This window comes from Anneissia japonica, unplaced genomic scaffold (assembly GCF_011630105.1).
Source record: "Anneissia japonica isolate Jap-2015-1 unplaced genomic scaffold, ASM1163010v1 scaffold699_len907043_cov185, whole genome shotgun sequence".
Taxonomy (NCBI): Eukaryota; Metazoa; Echinodermata; class Crinoidea; order Comatulida; family Comatulidae; genus Anneissia; species Anneissia japonica.
In genome coordinates this window covers 694,163-720,637 of record NW_022722982.1, presented here as the reverse complement: position 1 = coordinate 720,637, position 26,475 = coordinate 694,163, and the positions used below count along the sequence as shown (strand labels likewise).

The 26,475-nt window shown below is 33.9% G+C and overlaps 1 protein-coding gene across 1 annotated transcript in view; it reads right to left on the bottom strand.

Moving 5' to 3' along the window:
* Nucleotides 1-1,518: 1,518 nt before the first annotated feature.
* LOC117112040 (protein disulfide-isomerase TMX3-like) overlaps nucleotides 1,519-26,475 on the bottom strand; it is a 50,672-nt gene continuing 25,715 nt past the window's right edge. Inside the window, exons 11-14 of the mRNA XM_033255093.1 lie at nucleotides 18,465-18,521; nucleotides 14,143-14,275; nucleotides 10,223-10,291; nucleotides 1,519-3,187 (exon numbers count right to left, since the gene is read on the bottom strand). Of these exons, the coding sequence (XP_033110984.1) occupies nucleotides 2,969-3,187; nucleotides 10,223-10,291; nucleotides 14,143-14,275; nucleotides 18,465-18,521 (478 nt within the window). The 3' untranslated portion in view covers nucleotides 1,519-2,968. The remainder of the gene's footprint in view (nucleotides 3,188-10,222; nucleotides 10,292-14,142; nucleotides 14,276-18,464; nucleotides 18,522-26,475) is intronic.

The window sequence follows — 26,475 nt, the reverse complement described above, 5'->3', positions numbered from 1 at the left end:
GACACCTTGTTTATTTGCACCTTATAAATTGACCTATTATTATCAATATATAGATTTTTTTTTTCATTTTCTAACGAGCATTACAAGTTCCCTTTTTGAATTGAGCAACCAAATGTTGATTGATCTGTATACACGCGTCTGTAAAGTTGATAAGGTGGGTGGACATTTTATTTGGAGGAGGAGGAGGAGGAGGAGTATTATGCGCATGCTACTCTTCTCACTGCTTCTCTTTCCAGCTACATTACTAGCCTACCTATATGGCCGCCTCTGCTGAATGAGTAATTTGTATTCCCAGATATTCTAAAATCAATGATTTTTAAAATAAATCTGAATGCAGATGACCGGTATAGAATAAACTTGTGCAAATTAAATTGTAACTTGTTAAGATACTGGAATAAGAAATCTTCTAAAGGACTTGTGAAACATAGCCAGAACAATATATATATAGATAAATTAAACTGTTTGTAATACGTTGAATCTCTTTACTTTCAAAAAATTGCGCCATTAATAACAAATCGAAACATTATAAACAGTACTAAATAATTGTTTCCATGTTCGTAGGTAAAGTGCCTTGCCTAAGGACAAAAGCGAAATACATAGCAAGGGATTGAACCCCTGTCCTCAAGGTTGAGAAGCAGATCCAAACCACTCCTACTAAAAAACCAGTCCTTTAATGCAGGTTGTGCTATTATTATTTTTTTTTTTTTGCTAATTTATTGTCCAATACCGTAACACCCCTAATTGAATCTCAGTGGGCTTAATCTCGAGAAGCCCATCTCGAATTGAAGCACCCCCCCCCCCCCCACCTTCTTTAGTTTGCAAAATAAGCCTAGGACAGAAGCCCATGGGCTTCTCTTCAAGATAGCATAGGCTTCTGTTCGAAATACACACACTGTACATGAATTTAAAAAAACACTACATGATACAGATTGATGTTACAGTGGCCTTATTGTTATATTATTGTTTTATATAGTACAAATTTCCAAAATTTACAGCATTCATTTTGAAAAGAAGCCCCTCTCTTACTTTTCATAAGTAGCCTTTTAAAGAAGCCAACCAAAGTTTGCAAAAAAGAAGCCCAGGGCTTCTATTCGAGATTTTACGGTAGTTTAAAGAAGATTTCATTTCAAACTGTACATGAATTTCAAAAAGCTATAGCCATAATATCGGCGCTGGTTTGAACGGCACGCTAGCCTATGGTTCTGGTGGTAGAACAAGTCTTCTCGAATAAGGACTATAAACTGAATGCACTATAAAGAACGTAGTACATCCTTCGAGATGAGTAGGGGGATACCCCGGTGTACTGGAATAGACAGCCCCTATAGTGGAAGACGAGAGTTGCTGGTACCGGGTTACCAGGTAGCACAGACACGAAGGGACCCTTAGGGCCGAAGGAAGTCATTGATTGAGTTCCTAGTCCACATATCAAACGCCCTGAGCATCTTGCATTAGATGGATATGCGCGCTATATAAAACTACACTATTACGTTATTATTAAAAAACACTCCATGATACAGATTGATGTTACAGTGGCATTATTTATTGTTTTATAGTACAAATTCCCAAAATTTACAGCATTCATTTTGAAAAGAAGCCCCTCTCTTACTTTTCATAAGTAGCCTTGTAAAGAAGCCCATCCAAGGTTCGCAAAAAATAAGCCCAGGGCTTCAATTTGAGGTTTTACAGTAGTTTAAAAAAAGATTTTATTTTAAAGTGTCATATATAAATTTAATCAACAAATATTTGATTTTGGAATGCCTTCCAATGGAAAACTAGGAGTTGGATTCTATAGTATGCTTCCAAACATATTCGTAGGAGTAGGATTCTATTATGACAAAAAAATGTACCTCTTGTAAACCAAAGGGTTAGCTCATACACCAAGTGTAGAATGACTAAAATAGTTACACGATCACACAACTATTGTATAATTCATGGTCACTAACACTAACTAAAGCATCATACTGCACCAAGGTTTATATTTATTGTATAAAAGAGGATTGGGTGTTGAATACCACTATCTGAAATAGTATAATTGTGAGCTTCAAACTACATCTATACATATAAATTTGTGGAATGTAATGTCCTAATTTAAATACATTTTACATGAACACACACACAGATTTTACACCTAGCACGCTATACTATGTTTTACCCAAAATGAGAACACAATTGTACATGTTGTGTAATTCTTTCTTCCCTATCAATATGAAACTGAAATAGATGCATACACTGCTCTGGAGACCTACACATTTACTACAATAGACATTAAAACATACATAAAAAAATACTACTAAAATTAATAAAAATTTACATCAAATTATTTGTCACCAACTGAGTGCAATGGTGTCTAGATTCCAAATTATGGTTTCAAGTATTAAGTTTCAACATGATACGTACATGATTCAGAGTTGCGAAGCAGTGGTGGAGCCAGAGATTCCCTGACAGAAGCTTCACACCGACCTCAACCACACCATGGTTAGAGCAAATGTTAAGAATATGCACTTCTAAATGTTCCAAAAAGTCAACATCAAACTGTAAAAATATGTTTTAAAGCAGAGTTTAGAAAAATGCTGTAGCTTCTTGCTTCTTTCACTTGGGAATCCAAAGTTCCACAAAGAGTTGTCCTGTGCTATATCGACCCTCTTCTGGCATTGCCACTGGACATTAGCAATTAACAGAACATGGATATCTACTACCAATACTTAAGACTTGAAGATGATTAGTAAAAGCATTCATCCATCCATCACAATTTGAAGAATGTGATCTCAATCTGAACTAAAACATGAGAAACACCCAATACACACCTCATAAAGCTTTGGTTCATATGTATTTATGTAACAAATTTATGAACAGTACTACATACTGCTTTAATCTTCCATACACCATTCAGTGGGAATGCTAAACATACTACACTATTGTAGAGTAAAAAAACTGATTATTAAATGTGTGCAAGTCTTTTATGGATAAATCATTCAGCCTTCAAGTGCTTCTCTTCCCCTTCCCCTTCTCCTTTCTTGTCCTTGTGCTCCTCAAATTTATCTCCATCCTCATCTTCCTCAAAGTCACTATCTTCTATGTCTTCATCAATAGTTTCTGATGTGCATATTGTGTAACAAATGAAGGTGATTAGGAACCCAGGTAGAATGATAACAAGGCTGATGATGACAGGCTGCGCTTTCCAAATTGCCTATGGAATCAAGAAAAAATACTAATTTAATCTGGGTGTATAGGTAGGTGGTCTGATGTAATGATCTGATGGTCCGATGTAATAGAAAATAAAACTCAAAAAAACATTTAGAGTATGTTCACACATACGGCGTAGGACTGGCGTAGCTTACACCGGCGTAAGCTAATCCACGGATTAAAATTCCAAAGTGTTCACACAAACAGCATTTGAAATATTAACGCTGGCGTTAAACTAGTAGTAATATAGACCTATGGGGGAATAGTTTTCAGTTTTAAATAATGTACAGGTTCTTAACTGTAGTAAAATATTTACAGTGAATAGTTGGTGAATATACAACAAAGTCAGTTAATGCTTAAAATAGTAAATGATTATAGAATTCAAAAATTATAAATAATTACACCTTGTAGTCCCAGAGGTCTTAAATATAATACAAGAATATGATAATTAATAATGAATAAATAAGGTATAAAAGAATAGTACTGTAATAATAATAGTATAGTAAATATATAAAAATAAGATGAAAAGTGTCTATAAAAAAACTTGGTGTATATGACCATAATCCCAGAAGCCTATCATAAACATAATGAAATTATTATTTATAATCTTTATCCATACATCTTTAAAGTTGTATAGTAATGAATATTATATATATAGTATAGTATAGTGACCATGTATTTTAGGATGCATTTTATCAGGACTTTATGTCTATAGCTATGAGCTTTGAATTAGCAGTACAGTGTCAGATTTACATTAAAAGATGCATGAAAATAACTAAATATTGTTTCGCTTCTGCCAAACATATCGGAACACACCTTTACCATTTTGAAAAACTCATTTAAAAGTACTGTATCTATACGTTTTTCTACAAAAATTGATTACCAATCAATTTAAAGCTCTACGGTCAACATGATACATAATACTTCAGTTGTTTAAAGGGGAAATTGTTTCCACATTCAAATTTTTAATTGTAATAACTTACAGTACTTAAATAACGGAATGTTTTTTACCATGTAGTTTAAATCTCTTTTTAAAAAACATTAATTCTACCCCTGAAACTTAGAATTAGAAATACTAGAATGGTGTCGCACTGGCAGCATGGGAAATAGAACTAAACTGATCAGAATGAGCCCAATACCCGCCTGAAGGAGGGCAATGGCATCAGGGACAAGAACCAGGCTCATGTCAGTGTCAAATAAGAAAGACAAAGCAAATCCAGCCCCATTCAGCCGCGCTCTGTGCTTTGTTCGAAAACGAAGTCTTAGAACTGGAAGAAAGCTTCTGATCCTCCTGCAATCTGTCCTTGGCAGCGCGGACACCTAAAACCATGACCGAATGGCCGGGGCGAGCAGGAGCCGGCGGCACCCCACCCAAAAACCACACCGAGAAAAGAGTCACAAAAGAGACACCTAAATGGGCAGCATTGCCTGGGCAACAAGTTGAGCCAGATCAGAACTGAGAGACTGAATCCTCAGCTTCTGAATTCAAATGCTCAGACGAGTCTTCCATAGGAGACTTGCCTCCCACCAAGACCTCCCCCCCCCACGGTCTGGGAACCGGGGCAACGGACGGGTCAGAGGCAGCCGACGCTACCTCCATCCCTGCGAAAAACCTCCCTAGCAACACGGCCCACCTGCTCTGAGAATAAAGACACCAAAGCAGGGTCAAGCGGACAAGAAAGAGACGAGGGACCCGTTGGGCGCAAGAACGACAGACCCTGAACTGCCAAATTCAGAGCCGCATCAAACTAGGTTCCGGCTTGCTACACGTACGATACAAAGGGCTTCACACTTGGTTTGGTGCCTCCACGTACTGAGCACAAAGACTTCTGCGCGGACATAGCAATGCTAACAGACTACTAAATCAAAAGCTAAAACAAAGGATATGTTGAAAAAACTTCTTGACAATAAAATCCAAGGAATAATATATATATTATATATAAGAAACTTCTTGCAAGGAATTAATTGCAATCTCGATTATAGAGCACGCCGCTAAATTTAGGTAATTCTTTATCATAAATGGGAGCTCCTAAATGTGAACACCTTCGAATAGGGAATGAGGACTATTGTTAAGGAAACGGCTCATACATGGCGCCCTGGGTCGCACTGTTCTATTTATTTTGAAGGGGTGTTCCGTTTCGGGAACAATGGCAATTAGTCAGTCTATCCTGGTAAGTATTCACGAAATAGACTAGAAATACCAGAATTGTGTCCTGGTGGTGAATAGTTTTACCAGTGTTATAGTATATTTTATTTACAGTTTACGGTTTAGTTTTTCTACTCAGAGCTGACCCATGCAATGCTATTTCAATGTAAATGTATAATATGTTTAAAAATGACAATTAAGAATACTGAATACTAAATAAATATAGAAATTAAGCAATTCAAATACCTTAAAACCTCAAATAAAATCCCCAAAAGGGTTGATCTCAAGAAGAATCCCATTTCAAAAAGTAATCTTCAAAAAAAATACCATCTCGAAATCAAGATAGTATGGGATTCTTGTTTAAGATATGTCAAAGAAACGGAAATAAGGAATAAAAAACACTTGGTTTATAGGTTATGTAAAGTCAGTTGATTATACAATTATACTATGTGATGCACACTGACATTATTGATTGATTCATTCATTCATTTACAATTTTTAACCAGGGTGGCCCAATTAGTCAAGTAGACTGGTCTCCCTTGGGGCCCTGGGTACAACAGTTTGCAGATTAAAAAGTAAAACATAAAACTAAAATACAATTCACATTATAAACAAAATGATAATACAAAATAAAAGCTTAAACTAATGATGCCTTAATTACAGTTACTTTTAAAAATATGTAAGCTACTTAAAGATTTGGTTACTTCACTTTAAGTGTTAAAAAGATTAGCACCTTTCCATTTAAAGGAATGTTTATAATATTCGGTTCTACATTTCTCCATTTGCAACTATTTCTTGTGAAATGGTTATGATTTTCATTAGCAAATTTAAGATATGATTTAAAGGTATTCAGGTAATTTTTCCTTTAAACACTTGAATATTAAAGATGATGTTTTACATAAAATATTACTAAGGTTTAACTAACCAAGTGATGTGAACATTTCTTTAGCAGGTGTGTGGAAATGAGCATTTAATATCAATATCGCCCCACGTTTTTGAAGTTAAGTCAGTTTGTCTAAACCATTATCAAACGATTTGAACCACAGACTGCTGCAGTAGTCAAAATGTGGCTGAACAAGTGAGAGATAAAGTATATTTAAAGTAGATTGATTGTTTATTTTATTTTATTTTATTTTTTTATTTTATTTGGCTTTACACTGGCAACAGTACAAAAATATATATATATATATTTAATCAGAAATTCCAGTGAGAGAGCGTACCAACAGGTGCAAGCACCTCCAACACGACACGCTCTCCAAATGCACAAAACCCAACGGCAAATACATAAAATATAATTCGAAAAGAAAAAAGAAAATAGTTACACAGTTCTACATACATAATAATATAAGTCGAAAAGAGAAAAGAAAAAAGTAATACACAGTTCTACATAAATGACAAAAACATTTAGTAAACACAAGTGCAAGGGCTGGCAGGGTCAACATATCAACAAAAGATTTTCCTCCGGCGCCTGGCTTTAACAGGATAACTATACAAAGTCGAAGATTTACACACTTTAGGATTGAAGGATTTGCAAACACTTTCTTGGATACAGTGTTCACATGATCCTGCCAAGCTAACAATATCTACACCAAGACATTTAAATGTATAAACTCTATCTAATTTATTGCCAATAATGTTAATTTTGAAGTCATGATCTGATAATTGGCGGTGTGTACCAAAAGCATAATTTTAGTTTTCTAACTGTTTAAACATAATTTATTCTTTTTATCCAAAAACAAATTTTTTGTAAGTCTTCTGCCATTTTGTTTTCAATATTACTAACATTTTTATCCACAATAGACATTGAGGTATCATCTGCAAACAATGATATATTGTATTACAATGTACACAGATTTAAATTATACACAGGCCTTTCAATTGTTATTTTATGGTTAATTAATTAAAAAAGCTTGAATTTGATTATATAATTTATATGTATATATATTTAGTTGTCCAACAGATTGTCGTCGGAATGTTTTGATCATCATTATAGTTTGAAAATTGACCTATATGGTTTTACAGTAGCAATTCCAAGTACAAGTACTATAATCTCAAAAAGAAGCTGTTATTTTATGGTTAATAAATTAAAAAAGCTTGAATTTGATTATATAATTTATATGTATATATATTTAGTTGTCCAACAGATTGTCGTCGGAATGTTTTGATCATCATTATAGTTTGAAAATTGACCTATATGGTTTTACAGTAGCAATTCCAAGTACAAGTACTATAATCTCAAAAAGAAGCCCATCTCTAAAAGAAGCCTATCTTGAAAAGAAGCCCATCCAATGGTCCAAAAAAAAAAAAAAAGGAAAGAAACCTATGACTCCTATTCGAGGAATTACTTCAACAGAACTTTTCATTTTTTAGCTCATAACAGACAACTTTGTATAGTTATCCTGTTAAAGCCAGGCTCCGGAGGAAAATCTTTTGTTGATATTGATACGGCCGAAATTCGCCCGGTTCACTCACTTATCTCTACAGCAACGTCACAGCATTACGCATGACAATGTAACAATAAACTCAAACGACTGCCTTTATATTTCTATGTATCTTTATTAAACATCACAGATCCCAGGTCTTGCCTGTTCTGGATCTGAGCACCAACTCCTTCACTTCAATAGCTAGGTTCATATGGGATTATAGCCAGATAAAGTAGCTGATCTACTTGCCAAGTTAATTGGATTAAATCCACTAATCGCGTTCGACGTTAAGGTTAGAGCTAGATATTTTGACTACCAGAAATTCAGAAAACATATCATTAGACAGGAAGTACAATCGCATGGTGGTAATTACTGTTGATTTTCGCGCGACTAGTTTATAATATAGTCGAGAATATAGGCGTAAGCTAGGCCTAGGTCTCGGCGGTTGATTAGACTGGCCGAAGAGTCCAGCTGGAGGGTTTACACTGGGTTTTCCACCAAGTATTTCGTTTAGTGCGTGGTAGGCCTAGTGTGGGCATGCCGATTTTGGGTCATCCCTTATTACATTGGCCGACCCCTTGCCCGTCCCATGAATAAAAACGTCTCTCACAGCCTAGTGGTCTGCTCTTAGATTTTTCAACTTTGTCACAACAATTGCCAATGTTATGCTATTGTGGCCTATAAGTCCCGCATTCTCTCTGCTATCCTTTCGTGGACCAGGACACCAGCCTTCTGACGGTACAATTTATCTTCAACTTTTTCGGCGATTTCTGGTTCTCTCCAGATACCTATTAAATCACATTCCTGCGCATACGTCCAGAGATGGCTTTTCGGCCATCATTTGCAAAATAAGACTTGTTGAAATTAAAGTACAGTACACAGATCAGGGAGACTGCGTCAATTCTGAATGGTGTTTATGAAGATATGGAAGGTCACTTTGCTTCAATTTGATTGGTGTATTCGTGACCTGTGGCCACCTGCTGTTTAATTGTTTACTGGCTTTAGGCTGGATTAAGAAGTTAGTCGACATAAGTTTACTCGACAGGCTTAGTCGAGTTGTGGCCTTCATCTCGCCATACTTGAGCGGTCATACTCAAACTTATGGCGAGATCTTCTAGCTCATCCACTAAAATTATCTCGCCATAGTTGGATATGAACGGGGCTAATGTTTTCTGCCTATACATATTAACACCCTAACGATATAAACATGTATCCACCGTGGTGGTAAAAGCCAGCACAAAGGCAGTAAGGTTATGTAATCCAGACAAGTGTCTGGCCAAATCTGACCTTGCTTGTGGAAACAGTCACATTAATTATCGGACCATACTTGTGCAGAAGGATTCTTTCTATTAATTATAGAAAGAATCTGGGATGAGTAGGGGCCCGTTCGAGCAAAAAATGCCAACCATATTCCGTTTATTTCACCGGTTAATTGCGCTGAGCACTCAGCAAGTTTTAGCTCACGGTAAATACGTGTAACGAAACTACTCCGGAAGAAAATTTCAACTTATCCCATGGTCAACAACCCATTCTTTTTTGTTTACTTGCTACTGCTGCTATAACCGGCCCACGTACACAAAGCGCGGCACGGTGGAACGATAATGTAGCTCAATAATTTATAATGGCTGCTTTAAAATCTGTACGTAGGCTAGTTTATTCAAGTTTATTTTCTCCGAATAATGGTAAATCTACAAATCAATCGCATAGCTTAGCTATATGCTACTAAATTTAGACTTGGTCGTGCATTTGTGAGGAGGCGAAGGAGAGCTGTAACCACGCCTGGGCCGTTAAACCTATTGAATTTGGTGCTGGCTGTGGGCAAAACTTTTGGAAAAACAATTAAGGTTGATTTATCATCGCCTCCGGATCCATGGTCATTCCATACACGGTATTCTACCCAGCAATTTGGTGGTCAAAATTGTTGCGGATAATCCAGATGGAAAGGTAATTAGACTAGTGTCCGAGCGGTTTTAGAAAGTGTGTACCGGTTAATTAACTGGTAAATCGTACGGATATTTTTTCGCTCAAACGGGCCCTATGTCTATAGGCTACCCTAACAATATGTTGTCCAACAGATTTTTTTTCCAACTGAAGACACAAAAACCATTTTGACTATGACAATGATAAAAACTCTGGAATGGTTAATGAGATACAGATTTTTAAATATTTAAAAACTGAGGGAAAAGGGCGTAACCACCCTTTTTTCTACATTTACCACCAGTTTTTAAATATTCAAAAATCTGTATATCATTAACCGTTTCCAAGTTTTTCATCAAATATGCTTTTTCAGTCTTAGAGAAGTTGTACAACATATCAAAAAAAATGTTTTCCTCCAGAGCCTGACTTTAACGTACTATCACAGATTTAATCATTAATAAAGTACATCATTAAAAATCACTAGTAAACATTATTTTCCAAAAAAAATGATCACCACATAAGTCTCAACATTTGGTGGCATATGTGTACTTACCAAAGCTGTTGTGGCAAATTCATAGAAAACTCGATATATCATCCGGAACAATGAGTTTCCACCATAAGCCTATGAAGGACAATAATTGATACATATTTTGATGTACTATGTAAGTATTTTCTACAGTTACATTCAACAATTTGCTTTTCTATTATGCAATTCACTTTGATGGCATTTATTGGGAATTTCATTGTGATGGCCTTTCTGAGGAGACGTTTAAGCCATTGGTAATGTGTACACTAGGCACATGTGCATGTTAAATAACGTAGTACAATCTTTAAAAAAAAAGTAAGAGATGTCTCCAGAGTGTACGGTAAGAATGGCCCCGGAAAAAATAGCCCCGGAAAAAATGGCCCCGGAAAAAATGGCCTCAGTAAAAATGGCTCCATATGACAGGTAGGTAAAAATGGCCCCAATAATCAAATTCTGAATTAAAACTGATTTTCTTGATTAATTATATGCATTTTTTTATCTTAACTAATTTAGTTTTTAAAAGGAATCTCCCCAATAATCAAATTTTGTATTAAAATGATTTTCTTGAGTCAATATATGCATTTTTTTATCTTAAATATTTTAGATTTTAAAAGGAATCTAACATCAAACAAATTGCCATTTACATTTTACTTTTTGCAAGAATTAATATTCAATGATAAAATATTCAAAGATAAATAAAAAGCCATGAATTACACTTTTTATTTTCATTTAAATGTTAAAAAATAGCAACAACATAATCAATAAATCAACATAAATCATGCATTTATTAATACTAAAATAATTTACTTGTGGCCGACTTCACGGAAGCGGAATCAAAATTTTCCAGAAATTCAATCTGTGTATTGGTAAACTCCACAAACAGTGGGTTAGTATGAACATCAAATTATTATTATTTTTTTTTTTTAAAGAAAAAGAGAGTTCTACAATCATAATTATATGATTTAAATGAGGTTTACAGTGTGTTTAGAGGTTTTTGGTGTATTTGCAAGTATTTTTTCATAAAAATCTAAATTTTAACCAAAAAATAGTTATGCATGTATTTAATTTTCTTATTGATATACCAAGTCAGTCAATCACAATTGAATTGTTTGATTTTCTACAGTGTGTTTTGGGAGGTTTGTGGGATTTAGCAATACCACTTAATCCTACCATAATCACCCTACCCTCACAATCGCTCGCCATTTTAATTCTTAGCATAAGTGCCATACATAACTATATATAATTCTAAGCCAGTAGTAATGATGAGTAAAAACCAAGTATGCAACTAAATTAGTTGCTTAAATAAATGTATTCCTAATTATTCAGTTTACAAGCAATACTTCTTTGAATAAACTCTAAGCAGACAATTTATTGCTAAGTTTGCGAGAAAGTAAGCCTCTCCCTTTTTACATACATGAACTTGTGATTCAAACACACAATTGATCCACATGCTTTAACTACTGTTTATTTGCATTGTTTATAACATGTAAAGTTAATTCATTTGATATTTAACAAAAGTGAAGTTTGTGGTTATCTATGAGTTGCATATTTTGGTAGTTGAAGTACTGTATACTGTATGTCATTCCTCTACTTTGTTAGTGAAATAAAGTTTTTAAAACTTTTATTTCTACTATCAAAAAATGTTATTCAATAGCCATTGTTTTTTTATTATCTCTCAGAACGTTATTTACATCTGCTGTAATTGTTAAAAAACAAATGCTTTTAAAGAAATTTAAAAAAAATCACATATTGATCTCAGTTTCTAAATTTATAATTTTCACCTATAAACCTCTTAATTTCACAAAAGAGTGGGTTCTTTTCCAAACAAATACATCCTGCGTAATATTGTGTGTTTTAGATTAGATCTTTTGCTTTAACTTTGGAAACTGAGATCATTTTAGATACTATTTCTGTACAAACTAATTTTTTTTTTTCATATTACTGTAAACCTAATGGGTTTTGATAAATTTGCTCTGCACTACGGAATTTCCAATAAAAAAAGAAAATTAATTAAAAAGACCCTAGATTAAAAATAAGTAAGGCATAACATATTTTTAATCTATGTTAAAGCATAACTATTTTTACATAATGAAATTTAGTAAATCAAATTGGTGATCAGATAACGTTAACCTCTTGTTATTGTCAGCTTTTCAGCGTGATCAGTCACGCGTGACTTCATCTACGTGCAATTTTGCGTTTTACGTAGCAAATTTTTTGATTGATCATAACTTCACCATCGTTAGGCCTCTTTTGTTGAAACTTCACACAGGTATACTTCATCTCAAGTACTATCCATATGCACAGTACTGTCTTAATTGCAGCTCATTACGTGCACATACGCGTGCGATGAAAATTAAATTTGCTCAAAAATCACGTTTTGACTAAATTTGTGTACGTTTCAAGTGATTCTGAGCATTTCAACTTTTTAACAAATTTTCAGGTCGCGCGCGAAAATGCGCAGATGACTCAAATTACAATTTTTGACATTTTTTAAGTTTCTTACACGGTAATGATATATTTGCATTTTTTTCAGTAATTTTACGTCTAATAATAGTGCAGTACGCGCACATCTAAGATACGTGTGCATTTGCGCGTTTTTGTCAATTTTCAGTCAAAATGAGTCCTTTTTTTAATCAGTTATAGTTCCTCAGGATGAAAGGTGACCCCAATTTTTATTACATATTCTGAAAGCACATGAGTTGTAAATATGATTTTATAGGTCATAATGGCTGATCGAACATTATGACGTCATCATATTGCCATCTGAATTCAACAAACTGAGTATTATCGATGACGTCATTAAAAAAAAATATGTATTTGAGCGTATCTTGCTTATTCTTGGTCGATTTTCTTCTAACTTTGAGTATGTTATAGCTGAGGCAATTCTCTTTCATATATGTGACATTTGTTTACATTTTGATGACATCATCATGTTCAAAATATAGGGTTTTGCTTACCCCCCTCATCCTTCTTTCATCAAACCTTTGATGACCCAATAATCACCTTAATTAGTCATGATTTCTGAATCATATTTAGTGGGTATAAACTTCAGGTCATGGTTAAATGTTATGTACATTATATTTTTGTGCGCGCATAATAACGCGAGCGTTCGCATGCGTCAAAATTAAAATTTATATCATGTCTTTTTTTTTCATCAGTTATAGCTCCTTAGGATGAAAGGTGACCCCCAATTTTTATTACATATTTTGAAAGCACATGAGCTGTAGATATGATTTTATATATCATAATAGCTGATCGGACATTGTGACGTCATCATATTGCCATCTGAATTAAAAAAACAACAAAAATTTTATATTTTTTTTCCTCAAAACTTTGATGACATCATATCATCTTAACCATTCGTCATTTCTGAATAATATTAAATGGGCTTATACTTCAGGTCAAGGTTGAATGTTAGGTATCTTACTTTTTTGTTTGCGTGTCTTAACGTGCGCGTACGCATGCCTCAAAAATTACATATGCTTATAATTATGCCTATTTATAATCAAATATAGCTCTTTAGGATGCAAGGTGACCCCCCAATTTTTATTACATATTCTGAGAGCACATGAGTTGTAGATACGATTTTATAGATCATAATGGCTGATGGGACATTGTGACGTCATCATATTGCCATTTGAATTAAGAAAAAACTGAATTTTATATCATGTCGTCTTTACATTTATACTCGTTTGAACGTATCTCGTTTATTCTTGATAGATTTTCACAATTTTGTGGTTTATCATTGGTTTACACCAAATAATTAAAAAACCCTATCATGCTTATCCTCAAATTATTCCATACCTAGAATTCAAGCATTTCTATTTTCATTATCCATCTACCGGTAATTTACTTCTACGATATCAGTAGATCTAGCAAAATAATGCACAACTACAAATGAGCTTTATTATTCACATTTGTAATCAATAATTTGATTGGATACTTACTTTTGCTGTACCATCAGTGACTGAATGCAGAAAGTATTTTATAGAATCTTTAGATGATGGCACAACTTCATTCATTATATGATATACTTGTGTTTCTGTATTTAAAACAACTAGACCTGGGACTTCTATAGTGCTGCAAAAAAACAAAGTGGGGTAAGTGGAATATAGTGATGAAACTGAATAGTTGTCTCTAAGAAAGCAGACTCTATTCATCATAATTTAAAATACTTAATAAGAAAAACATTGCAAGTCCAAAAAAAAACAAAAAACAGAAAAGACATGCAATTCATCTGTTTATTGTGACTAGTTCTTCTTAGTATTTACCCTACCCAAGGCTTTGGAAATAACTCATAGGTACTATTTCCTTTTTCTGGACAATATAAACTAGAATGATTATATAAACTAGAGGGTGCGCTCACTTAGTAGCAGTATGTTTAACATCGCGATTAGTTTTCGATAAAAAGAGAACGATTATTCATTAAGGTAGGTTGCATGTTATCTACAGTAAGTACGCCATCCTGTCTTTGTCAAGACCCGTACTAATTGTGATGACGTATGTTGTGTAGACCTATTCTTATTGCCAATTTTGTGGTTTGTGGTAAAACGTTTATGCAATGTACTCCTTAACTTTAATTTGAAGGCTATCACTAATGTGTTTAAAATCCATACCAAATACAGTGACTCGAACCTTGGTGTTAATATTGTATGAATGGTTGAGGGCTAACTCGCTTATTAAAAACCTTGCTTGTTGGCGTTCTGATGTTTAAATATATTTTCATGTTTATTTTTAAATAGTTACCGGTTATTGCCATTAAAAACAGAATTGCCATGTATCTAATTCGAGTCAAATTGTATCTTGTATTTAGTATTATTTTGCAGGCCCGTATTTAGGAATTTTAATTGGGAGGGGGGAGGGGGTTGGGTTGGGACTATGCGCAACTCCTTATCAAAACCCACATACTTCTTCTTCTCTCCCCTAAATGGGGACTTTATTCAGTGTGATAGGCCTCAGGCCCTTTTACAGTATAAATAAATATACATTTTTAGTGCTTTAAATAAGGAGAGACTTTTTTATACCTTGTTTAGCGAACCCTCCGATTCTAATTTTCACGGAACTCCATCTCCTGGGGTGGGGGTTCGGTCGGACCCACCCTTCCCCCCACTAAATACAGGCCTGTTTTGTAAGCCTATGTTTAAAAATGCATATCAAATGTAGTTATCCAAATCGTACTTGGTACTGCTGTATTTGAATTTTAAGTAGTTTTCAAGCAGAACTTAAATTAGACCACTGCACATTGAAAGTTTGAAAGTTATAAAAGTCGTGATTCAATTATAGTGACGATAATGTGTAAATAATGGGTCTAACACTGCAAAACAACTGACTAAAGACACAGCTAAAGAATGCGGAAGTATTGTAGGTCTGCGTAAACATAAAGACATGTGGTCAAAGGCAGCTATCGGTTCAGTAAATAACAACAGTAAAGTCATTATTTTTCCCTTAAATGATCTGAAATATGGATTGATATTCACTTCACACGATCGACAACTTGATCTATTTTGTTTCATACATAAACAGAGAGGAAAGTAAATTAAACAAGAAATATTTCCTATAAAAAAATGCCACAACTTCGGTAGCTTATTGAATTTGTGTATACAGCTACTTCCAAATTTATCCTACAGTATGTGTAAATTTTGTTATCATATTTAAATTTGCTCTTTCAATAAATAAATCTGTAACTGTATTTTCCTATAGATCAATAAGTATTGTAGAGTTTACATTATTAAAGGTATGGTATAATTTTTTTTTTAATTTTTTTTTTTTGATTTGTAGGGTGTTGTGAAGTACCTGAGTAGAGATCTGGGAATAAATTTAAACAATTTCTTTATTTTAAGTAGCAGGCGTGTACAGATAGAGTTGTGGTGTAGACTGAAATGTATTATTGCACAATACATTTGCCATATGATCACAATACACACTTATACATATAAATTATATTTATAATGTAATAATTTATTTGCTAATACGGTACCTGTTAATCTTTTTAAACATATTGACAATGGCAAATATTATAGGGCTTACTGTATATACTGGTATATTTTGCTGAACAATAAGCAGGTTTGAGAAAACATTGATGAACATCAATTACTATCCATGTGTGATCTTTTATACCTTTATATTTCTTAACAATTGGAACAATATTCTTATCTTTAAACTTCCTAAATTTATTTAAAACTTTACAAACATACATTATCCATGCCTTTGTCATGGTGATCAAGTTTGGGTAAACACTTTATATCACTATTTTGATGTTAATTGTTTATTCATTTAACAACATACATATTGACAATAGCAAATATCAAAGGGCTTATGTACTGGTATATTTTGCTGAACAATAAGCAGGTTTGAGAAACATTGATGAAAATTAATTAAGACTCATGTGAGATCTTTTTATACCTTAATGCTTCTAGCTCAATAAATGGAACAGTATAACAAACATACACTATGGCTGTCACCTAGACATTGTTGGTCCAATGCTGGACAAATGTTTCAGGATGTCGACTACAAATCAATCTTTTTCTCTTACTGTGTTGCACCATTTCACTCTTCCCCAAAAAATATTCGATCTCATCTCTTAATCTAGTTTTGTTTTCCCTTGTTCGTTTTGCCATCCATGGGGTCTGTTACTGTTTGTACTCTTGCTGACTACAAGTTCAACAACTACAATGAAAACCACTGAGCCAAACCGCATTTTTACCATTATTAATATAATGATAATATTATTTTAATATTATTTTATTTATTTGAATTCATTTTTCTCCCCCACTACCTTGGTTAGGCCTTTCTACTACTGCCACCAGTGTGTGGCTATTTTATATGGGCCGATAAAACATGGGTACCGTACGATATCTCGATAACAGCCTAACCCTACGGCACCGTATTCTACTACTTGGCTAGTAGTAGGTCCTAGGTTGTGTCGTCAGTTTCTGTGATTATTTTTTATGGGATTGTCAATGCGTAGGTCTACGTACGTACGTACGACGATAGAGCATACTTTTTTTGCGATAATTTAATTACAATTCCCCCTGACAAACACTGATGAACTGGCTGTAAATATGATAGCCAAAATAGAGGATTTTGACCCACTCGAGTTCTCATTATATTCCATCCATAATGGTTTTCCGTTCCTATTTCATACCCTCTTCACAGCCGCTGTTTAGTTCCTAAGACGATTTTTTGGTAATCATACCCTCTTCGCAGCCGTTATTTGGTTCTTAAGACATCTTCGCAGCCGCTATTTGGTTTCTGAGACATATTTTTGGTAACTGCGCATGCTCGACATGGCTCGATAACATCACTTACTCAATGCACATGCTCATTGGCTGTCTAGTATTTCCAAGCGCATGCTCACTGTGTTTTTATAAATAATTCACAGACGTTATTTGGTAACTGCGCATGCGCATTGCTTAGTCCAGAATTCCCATTTATTCGTAGTAAAAGCTACCGCTACCTACAGTTTCTTAATGACTATTTCCTCTTGGTCGTTACAGCCTACAGGTGCGGCACGAAAAAAATTCAATAATGTTAATATGGCAAACAATATTTTGATCTACTTTCAGTTTCTGAAATCATTTGAATTTGGAATCAAACTACATAAAACTCTGGCTATGCTGAGCCGAGGCCCATGGTTACTCATGGCAACTTTGCACACACTATAATGACCAAAATGTTTTAACTGTATCATGTATAGAAAAGAAATTGTAACAACTGTATTTACATGGGATTTTCTTGACCACATGTAAATAAGTTTATTCATTCAATCTACATAATATTCTGGAAAAAATTTCCCTACAACTATTGACTGCTGATAAGGGGAACTGTGAAATCTATTGCTCCGAGCTGATGTGGAGACTGCAGCCTATCTATAGCTATATCTATAGACTACGGTCTCCACATCACCGAGGCGCTATATATTTCACCGTTTGCCGAATCTAGAGTAGTCAATATTTGTTTTATATACTCATACATAGATTCTACAAGACCTCCAAAAGTAATGAAAATAGTACACACTTCCTAGGCCTAGGAGATCAAAAGCCAAATCTCTGCGTTGTAGAGGTCGTTTCTCCTTTACCGTTCGTGCGTGTCATAAATTACATAGCAACGCAGCCTAAAGATTGCACATCGCATGGCAGGGAAAAAAAAGTACTATAATATAGAGCAATTATAGTACTTTCTATTGCCCACTTCTTAACCAATCAGATGCCTGGAATCTATGCATGCGGTATATAATATTAAGCTATTCATTCAGAATATAACTACCAACCTCATAGTTATATCACTTATATCTTGATTTCCTTCCATGAATCCAAACTGGAAATCACTGCAAGAAAGAAATTGTCATGTTGACTAAAATTAATTACTGTGAGCAGAGTATTCCAACATCACTAAAAACTTTTGGTGTATTGCAACAAAACCATTTATGTGTGCTACTAAACAAAGGAGCGTTCACGTCGAGGCCCTGTTCCTACCAATCCTTTCACCACTATACACAAGAATCGTATCATCAACAACAGAGTATTTGTATGAATGAATTGATTATGAGGGGCCCCTTCACAGTGGAATATCAAGCATTCAATACCGAAGCATGTTATATTACTATAATTTAATTTGAGTTGTATGTAGCCCTTATATGTAGACATCTAAGAAACTTGCAATATATATTGCAACCATCATGAGTTTATGCCTCATCAATTCCAAGGCAGTGGGACAACGATGAGTCACAGGGCGCAGGGTGAAAACATTGTTGGAGCCGCATGCATTTTATGCATTGGATGTCTTCTACTGGACCATATAATGTCAAGGCTCTGTTATGAGGACTGTTGTTGGGTTTGTGCAAGGAGTGCAGGGAATTTTGTACACATAAACTAGAAGTGATTTCAAACAGAAGTTCATCGCCCTTTTTTTAAGTTGGACCCCAGGGTTCAAGATATTTTAATTTTGTACAAATGAATATTCTAAATAATAAATTTTTTTTTGTATTTACAATGATTCGGTCTTTGAAATTAGGAAAGAGAAAGAATTGGCCCGAGTTATTATTCCATTTGGTATACATGTACAATACCACCACCCATAGAATTACCAATTATTCCCCATTTAGATTAATGCATGGTCGTGAACCTACAATCCTTATCGATCATCTTATTAGTCATAATGTAGGTAACTGGGAACATGACTTTATCAAAGAGCAAGCTATGGCCATGGATACCGTGAGTGATATGGCAATTCACAAAATTAGTGAAAGACAATCCGGTAAAAAAACAGCCGACGCATTATACATTGGGGATAGGGTTTTAAACATATAGCTTATGAATGTAGACATAAACTTGTGGACAAGTACTATAGTGATCAGTATGTAATTGTAAACGTTAACAAACAGGGTGATGTCTATGACATAAGACCATTAATGGGGTGTGCAACTAGAACGGTTAACCGTGCGTTAATAATTTGTGATCCTAGAGATGATTTGTGTGATCCTCCTCCATTTTGGCCGAATGTTGATGAAATGAGTGTGGCAAGTGGTTGTACAAGGGTCTCTGTAGAATTGGAAGAAAGTGAGAGTAGTAGTACTGATAATGATAATGTATAAGTATACTAAAGTTGTAATGATGTTCGGTTGTTTGTAATTTGAAATTATGATTGTATTATTGAAAAAAACAAAATTTAAAAAAAGAACTAAACAAATTAAAAATTAAAAAATGTTTATATTATGCACTAGTCTTGGGGACAAAGACTTGTCTGTCAGAATGGATTGTGGAAGAGCGAGTAAACGTGTTGATCTCTTTCTTGGCGAGGAGTATTGCACCGCGAAGTATAGCATCCAGGTACTTAATTAAGCTGTCTGAATGTTAATTAATACTGTATGCGCGTAATGATCTTGCTTGTTTGGGTATATATAGTGGTTTTCACATGGTTGCTGGCTGTTGATTACTTCCATCGTTACTGTACGGTTTGCCAGTTTGGTAACATAAACTTACTTAAATAAGTTTACAGGTATGTTAATGAATTGTTATATTGATATTGTATCTTGATAATAGTAAGGCTAAACATTGCGATATCTTTAGCGATGTTTGATAATATGATTGATTCGAGTATCAGTATTAAGTAGTATTTCTCGAGTTTGCAACTCAGAGATGTTGTTGTTAGTGGATGATAGGTATGCATGCCGCAATGGTACAGCTGTGTGTGAAGCTGTAGAGTGTATTATTGGACTCGTTTTGTATTTGAATATTTTCGTTATCTTTACATTGCTATACAATTATAATGATTCATTCCTAAATTGAATACTGTTGTATGGTATGTACTGTAGGCGGCTAACGATGGTTGTCTTTCTCCAAAGTTAGTTTTATTTAAATCCAGGTATGCACATTGTTATGTAACTATGCATTAATATTGTAATGGTATCATGTAGTAATGCTGTACATGAGTTACAAATGTATAATTCAATAATGATGTATGTATTGAAACTGTAATTCTGCTGTTTTACAGGGGTTTTTGTTCGTTGTGTCGATGTGTACACATCGACAGATGATTGATATGTTTGATGATCGTGAATCTCGTAAACATTGATGATTAAAAGAACCTGCAACGATATGGTTGTCGTTGTCTTGTTTGTTCAGTCAACCTAAACTACCACACAAATAAAATTCCTAATTATTTAAAAAGTTCTATCTTATTAGCTCTTTCAAAAAAACCCAATATAACTTGCGTCTGTACCGTATTTAAGTGTGAAGGAACATGCAGACTGGTGAGCAGTCGCTCTTGTATTAGTAGCAGGGCCCTCTTGTGCCCTTTTGGACTGGGGCTCAGGGCTTTCTCCTCAAGAGCACATAGGTGTTATGCTACTCTGTTCCCAGGGTATTTTCCTCTATAAAAAAAATCAGTCTATATATAATTTTCATAAGTAAAATGTTAGTTTGTTCCCTTGTATGCAATTTCAGCTACTAAAATATTTATCTTATCACTAATATCACTATATGTAAATTTGTTGACTAACGGTAAATTGGTGTTATAAAAGAGTTTAACTTGTTATGGAACTGTTTGTTTTTAAAGCGCCTATTAAAGCAAACAAAAACTGGTTTGTCACCGGCGCTGGAAGATGTTAGAAAAAAGTTGAACTATTTAAAGAGGAAGGATTTAAGACTGGATTTGAATAATTCCTGATCAGAGATGATACGTAATTGTGGGGCAGAGAGTTCCAAAGTTTAGGAGTAGAAAAGGAAAAAGAGCGTTCACCGGTACGAATATGCTTGACCCGTGGAGTAACAAGTTTGAGGGATTGAGAAGACAAGTATAAGAGGAAGAAACATGTTTGTCAATAAGCGAACAAAGATATAGTGGGGCACGACCATGACTAAATTTTTGGGTGAGAAGAATTTCAAAAATGATAGGCTTATCAACCGGAAGCCAGTGAAGAATGTTTAAAATTGGCGTAATATGGGTGAACCGTTTAGAGAGTGTACTGCAACACAAGCAGCAGAGTTCTGAAGTTTTTGGAGGTGCCTAATGCTAATAGCAGTTGAACCATTGAGCAATGCATTGCAAAAGTCAAGTTTGGATGAAATAAAAGCATGAACAAGAGAAGTAACAACAGAAGATGAGATGTAAGGTCTAATGGAACGGATACGGCGAAAATGAAAGTAACCCGATCAGAATACAGATGATGTATGGTTGGTAAAATCAAGATGTTTATCAAATATGACCCCTAAGTTCCGAACCGAAGAAGATGGAAATACGTTAATACCATTATAATTTATGTAAATTTCAGGAACAGGGCGAGTACGATATTTGGAAGAAATAACAAGAAGTAAAGTTTTAATAGGGTTTAATTTAAGTTTCATCATTGAAGACCAATTTGTAATAGATGAGAAACATGATTCAAATAAGGAAACAGTTGAAGCAATATCAGTGGGATTGTCAAGATTGAATTCTTTCCAGAGCTGGATATCATCGGCAAAGAAATGATAATTAAGACCCAAAGAATATAACAACTTAAAAAGACTGGATGTATAACAAATAAAATGAAGAGGGCCAAGAATGCTACCCTGAGGAACACCATGTTTAAGGGGAATTTTATCAGAGAATGCATTACCAACCATAACAGAGAAATGGTGACATTGAAGAGATAATAATAATAATTTTTACCCTATTTGCCCTTATATTAAGTGCATTTTATTCAAAACGTACAACAAATACCGAAGTTGTCGAACTGCAGGCAGTTCCACAATGTTCCCATGGGGAACAGTACTTGTATAATAGCATATCGTGAGGCACCGCCTTCATTGCAAGCCCAACTGCAGGATTCTCTTTGCATGCAAATAATAGGCTACCTGTAAACCAGGGAGGCCCCCGGTCGGCTAGTGCGCATTCAGTACTGTATATGCGTGACGATTGCAACATTCAGTGCAGTGTCCGTATTTTATGAACGGTGATTGATAATACAACATTTATTAATTGAATTTACGTGAATTACTTATGAAACACTTTTTTTTATAATAAACTTTGGCTGGGTATTTCAAAAAAAGAAAAATGGTGGTGAGGCTAAACTATTGCCTACCCAGTGAGTGTTTTACTGACAACTCACGGTTTGAAAATTATAATAATTATATTAACAGCCTTGTTTATCCATGTGGTGTTATCTTCAAGCAATTCTCAAGTTCTTCTTTATGACTGTGTGCAACGCTTAACTTCAAGACACTGTAGGCAATTATATACTCACACATAAGTCAACCCTCGTATAAGCGACTCCTGAGTTTGAGAAAATTATTGGACAATTTTTGTATGTCGGGCGTATAAGTTGACCCCCTGTTATATTTTCAGAATTCCAAATTTGTTTGCTTTTTATTTTTCTGTGGTGTTATCTTTAAGCAATTCTCAAGTTCCCCTTTTGACTGTGTGCTTGACCTCAAGACACCGTAGACCTACATACTCACACATAAGGCGACCCTTGTATAAGCGACCCCCTGTTTCATCGTCAGAATTCCTAATTTTTCTGCTTTTATGTTTTTTTCAATTTTTCTGTTTTTCATGGTCTTGATACTGCATCTAGTTGCCTATAAACAGAGTAAAATGCAAGGATAATCTTATTTATCCGTATTTAAAATTGCGTTAATTTAAACTAACATTTAGTAGCTTCATTGCAGTAGTAAATTCTTGTGTTACGGATGATCTGCACATAAGACGAACATGATTTAATAAGTCTAAATGGTTGCCCTATTTTTTCTCAAAAAAAACATATTGGAGATTGATTTTTGAGGAGAGCAACTTTTCCTGCGAATTGTCGTACTTCATACGTGATGGACTGCAGTCGGAATACAATAGTGTTTTAGTTGGTTCCTATTATTTCAAGGAGGTTAAAAGTGTTTCCGATTCTTAATAATTTAAGTGTACATAGGCCTATATATTGCTTGCATTAATAAATTAAATGTATGGAGTAAATGACATTTAAGTTGTGGGACACAGGTTATACTGAGTCGTACCAAAAATGTATCTACCTTAAAATTTTGCGCACCACACCCTTTAAATTTTGTGGACAACATTCTCTGACATTCGGCCACTCTTTAACAAAATCATGGAGAGAGGGGCTGTATACAAATGAAAGTTATGTTTCGTTTTATGTCAACTTGGTATTTCAATATATTTGAACAGCATAAGTAAACAAATGAAATACCAAGATGAGGTACAAAGAAACATGTAACTTTAATTTTTCACGGCCTGCAACCAAAATATATGCGATAAATAAAAGTTATGTTTCATTATACGTCAACTTGGTATTTCATTGTTTACTTTATGCTGGTCAACTATATTATCTGGAACATGCGCCTATCACATTGCTTGATTGATTGATTGATACATATTCTTGTTCATTTAAGAATTTATCTCATCCATATATTGCTATTATTATTATTATTAGTATTATTATTATATATTATTATATTATCATTACTATCGCTACTATTATAATCGTTATCATGTCCATTTTACGATTACATTATGTTATAATATATACACTGATTCCATAATTATGTTCATCGTGATCTATAATGAATCTTCCATTATTATAGCTATATATTTACTTTGCCCTTTTATTATAGTCATTTCACTCATTAATTTATTTCCTTAATCCTTAGTTGCCTTTACAGCCACCTGCTGTTTATTCACCATAATTATTTCACTTTTGTTTATATCAACTTGTTTGTAGGCTTGATGATACCTTTTGTTATTATAATTAAGTCATCATGATTAAGCCAACCCGACCAATCGCCTATTGGATATTATTGTACTGTTCCAACTTTCTGTTTTTTTTTCTTTTTCTTTTTTCTTTTTTTTTTTTTTTAACACTATTTTTTTAAATTTATTTCTGTCATGAATAATACATTCATAACATTGAACCAAAAAAATAACAATAAAAAAGCCTTAATATAAAAATAGACATAACAATATAATACAATACAATTGTACAAGAAAAACAAATTATTATTGTTATCATTGTTGTCATTGATAATAATGACAACAATAATACCAACAACAACAATAACAAAACACAAGAAATAATAATAAGCATGCTATTGAGTTTAAAATACAGTAGGGAGATTCAATTCAAGAGTCTGAGTACATCTTTATATTTTTCTAGTCTGAGTTTTAGATCCTTGAAATGAGGAATTATATTTTGTAATTTACAGCTATAGATATAATATTTAGTAAACAATATGAAAGAATTAACAATTGGTGGTAAATCAGGCTCTCCAAAGCAGATACTTTTTGTGTCAAAATTAATTACTGTATTAGTTTCATTAAAGATAAAATCTTTAGTAGTTTCCAACAAAGGAAGACTGATTCTACACTCAACAAACATGTGTAAGAGATGATCTTTTTCCTTATTACAGAAAGAGCATAGTTCAGACTTTACCAGACCAAGCTTAAACAATTTTACATTGGTGAAAACGATTCTATGCATAAATTTAAATTGAAAAACTTTAATTTTATTGTCGATAGGCAGTTTGTGAAGTACACAGAATATTTTTTTGATGTTCAATTTACCCATATCGGACCATTTTTGTTCTATTTCACTTACATCAGTACTAATACGCTCCACAATGGAATGATACACGTTGTTACAAGTTTTTTTGCATTTAAAAACAGATTCACACCTATAAATATCAACGCATTCATTATTTATTTTCGGATTTTCTTTGAGTTTAATTCTCCAAGTCGTTGGGACAGAATGCCGGATTGCATTATACAGAAGAAAATCAATTTTAATTTGATACTTGGATTCTAACTCATTTTGAAGAAGGAAAGACCCCTCGCTATTTGTTATATCTTTTATTGTGCGAATATCAGCATTCCACCAGTGACTTTGTGTTTTAAAAGCTCTATAACAAAACAACAATCACAACAAACAAACTTGACTGCAAATCTCATTTGCAGTATCCGGGTTAGGTACAAAAAGTGATATTCACTCCAGGCTGATAATACATCTTGATAGAATCCAGATAATTGGTTAAGAATACCGGACTTATTAGAAAAATTGCATGTGAAGATATATTTATTCCATCAATAGATTGTAATTCAGAGGTAAAGAAGGTTTTCCAAATTGCATCACTTTCATCAAGGTAACGCTTAATTCAGCAAATTTTGAGAGAATATATATAGCTTAGTATATGTGGCATCTTTAAACCTCCTTTATCCAACTTATTGTATAAAGTTTTTCTTCTTAATTTATCCGGTTTCCCATCCCAAAGGAAGGCAAAAAACATATTTTGTACTCTGTTGATAAATTCTGTAGAGGGATTTGGTAGATTTGAAAAGTTATACGATAAAATCGGTAAAGCCAAAGACTTTATTATCAGAACTTTTCCAATTAAGGATAGATTTCGTATTTTCCATGTTCTAAGAACATTGTCTATTTTGTCTAATTTGCTTTCAAAATTTAGTCCAAATAATTGGTCACTGTTGACAGAAACGTGTACTCCCAGGTATTTTTAAATATTTTTGTTACATTCGACTTTAAAGTTGGTATTATTAAAGGAGCCAATTCTAAGAATGTTACTTTTGTCAAAATTTACACGAAGACCGGAATATTTACTAAATTTATCAAGAATCTCTATTGCAGTATTAAGCGTTTGTTTTTTTCTTTTTTCTTGCTTATATTTTTCCTATCTTTTTGCACTTTTTTTTCTGGCCGTCGCTTTGGTCACTTCCCATGCTTAGAATTTTTCCGTGCTTTGCTGAAGCATAGGCCATATATTAAGGATATGCCTCCTAATATTTAGTGT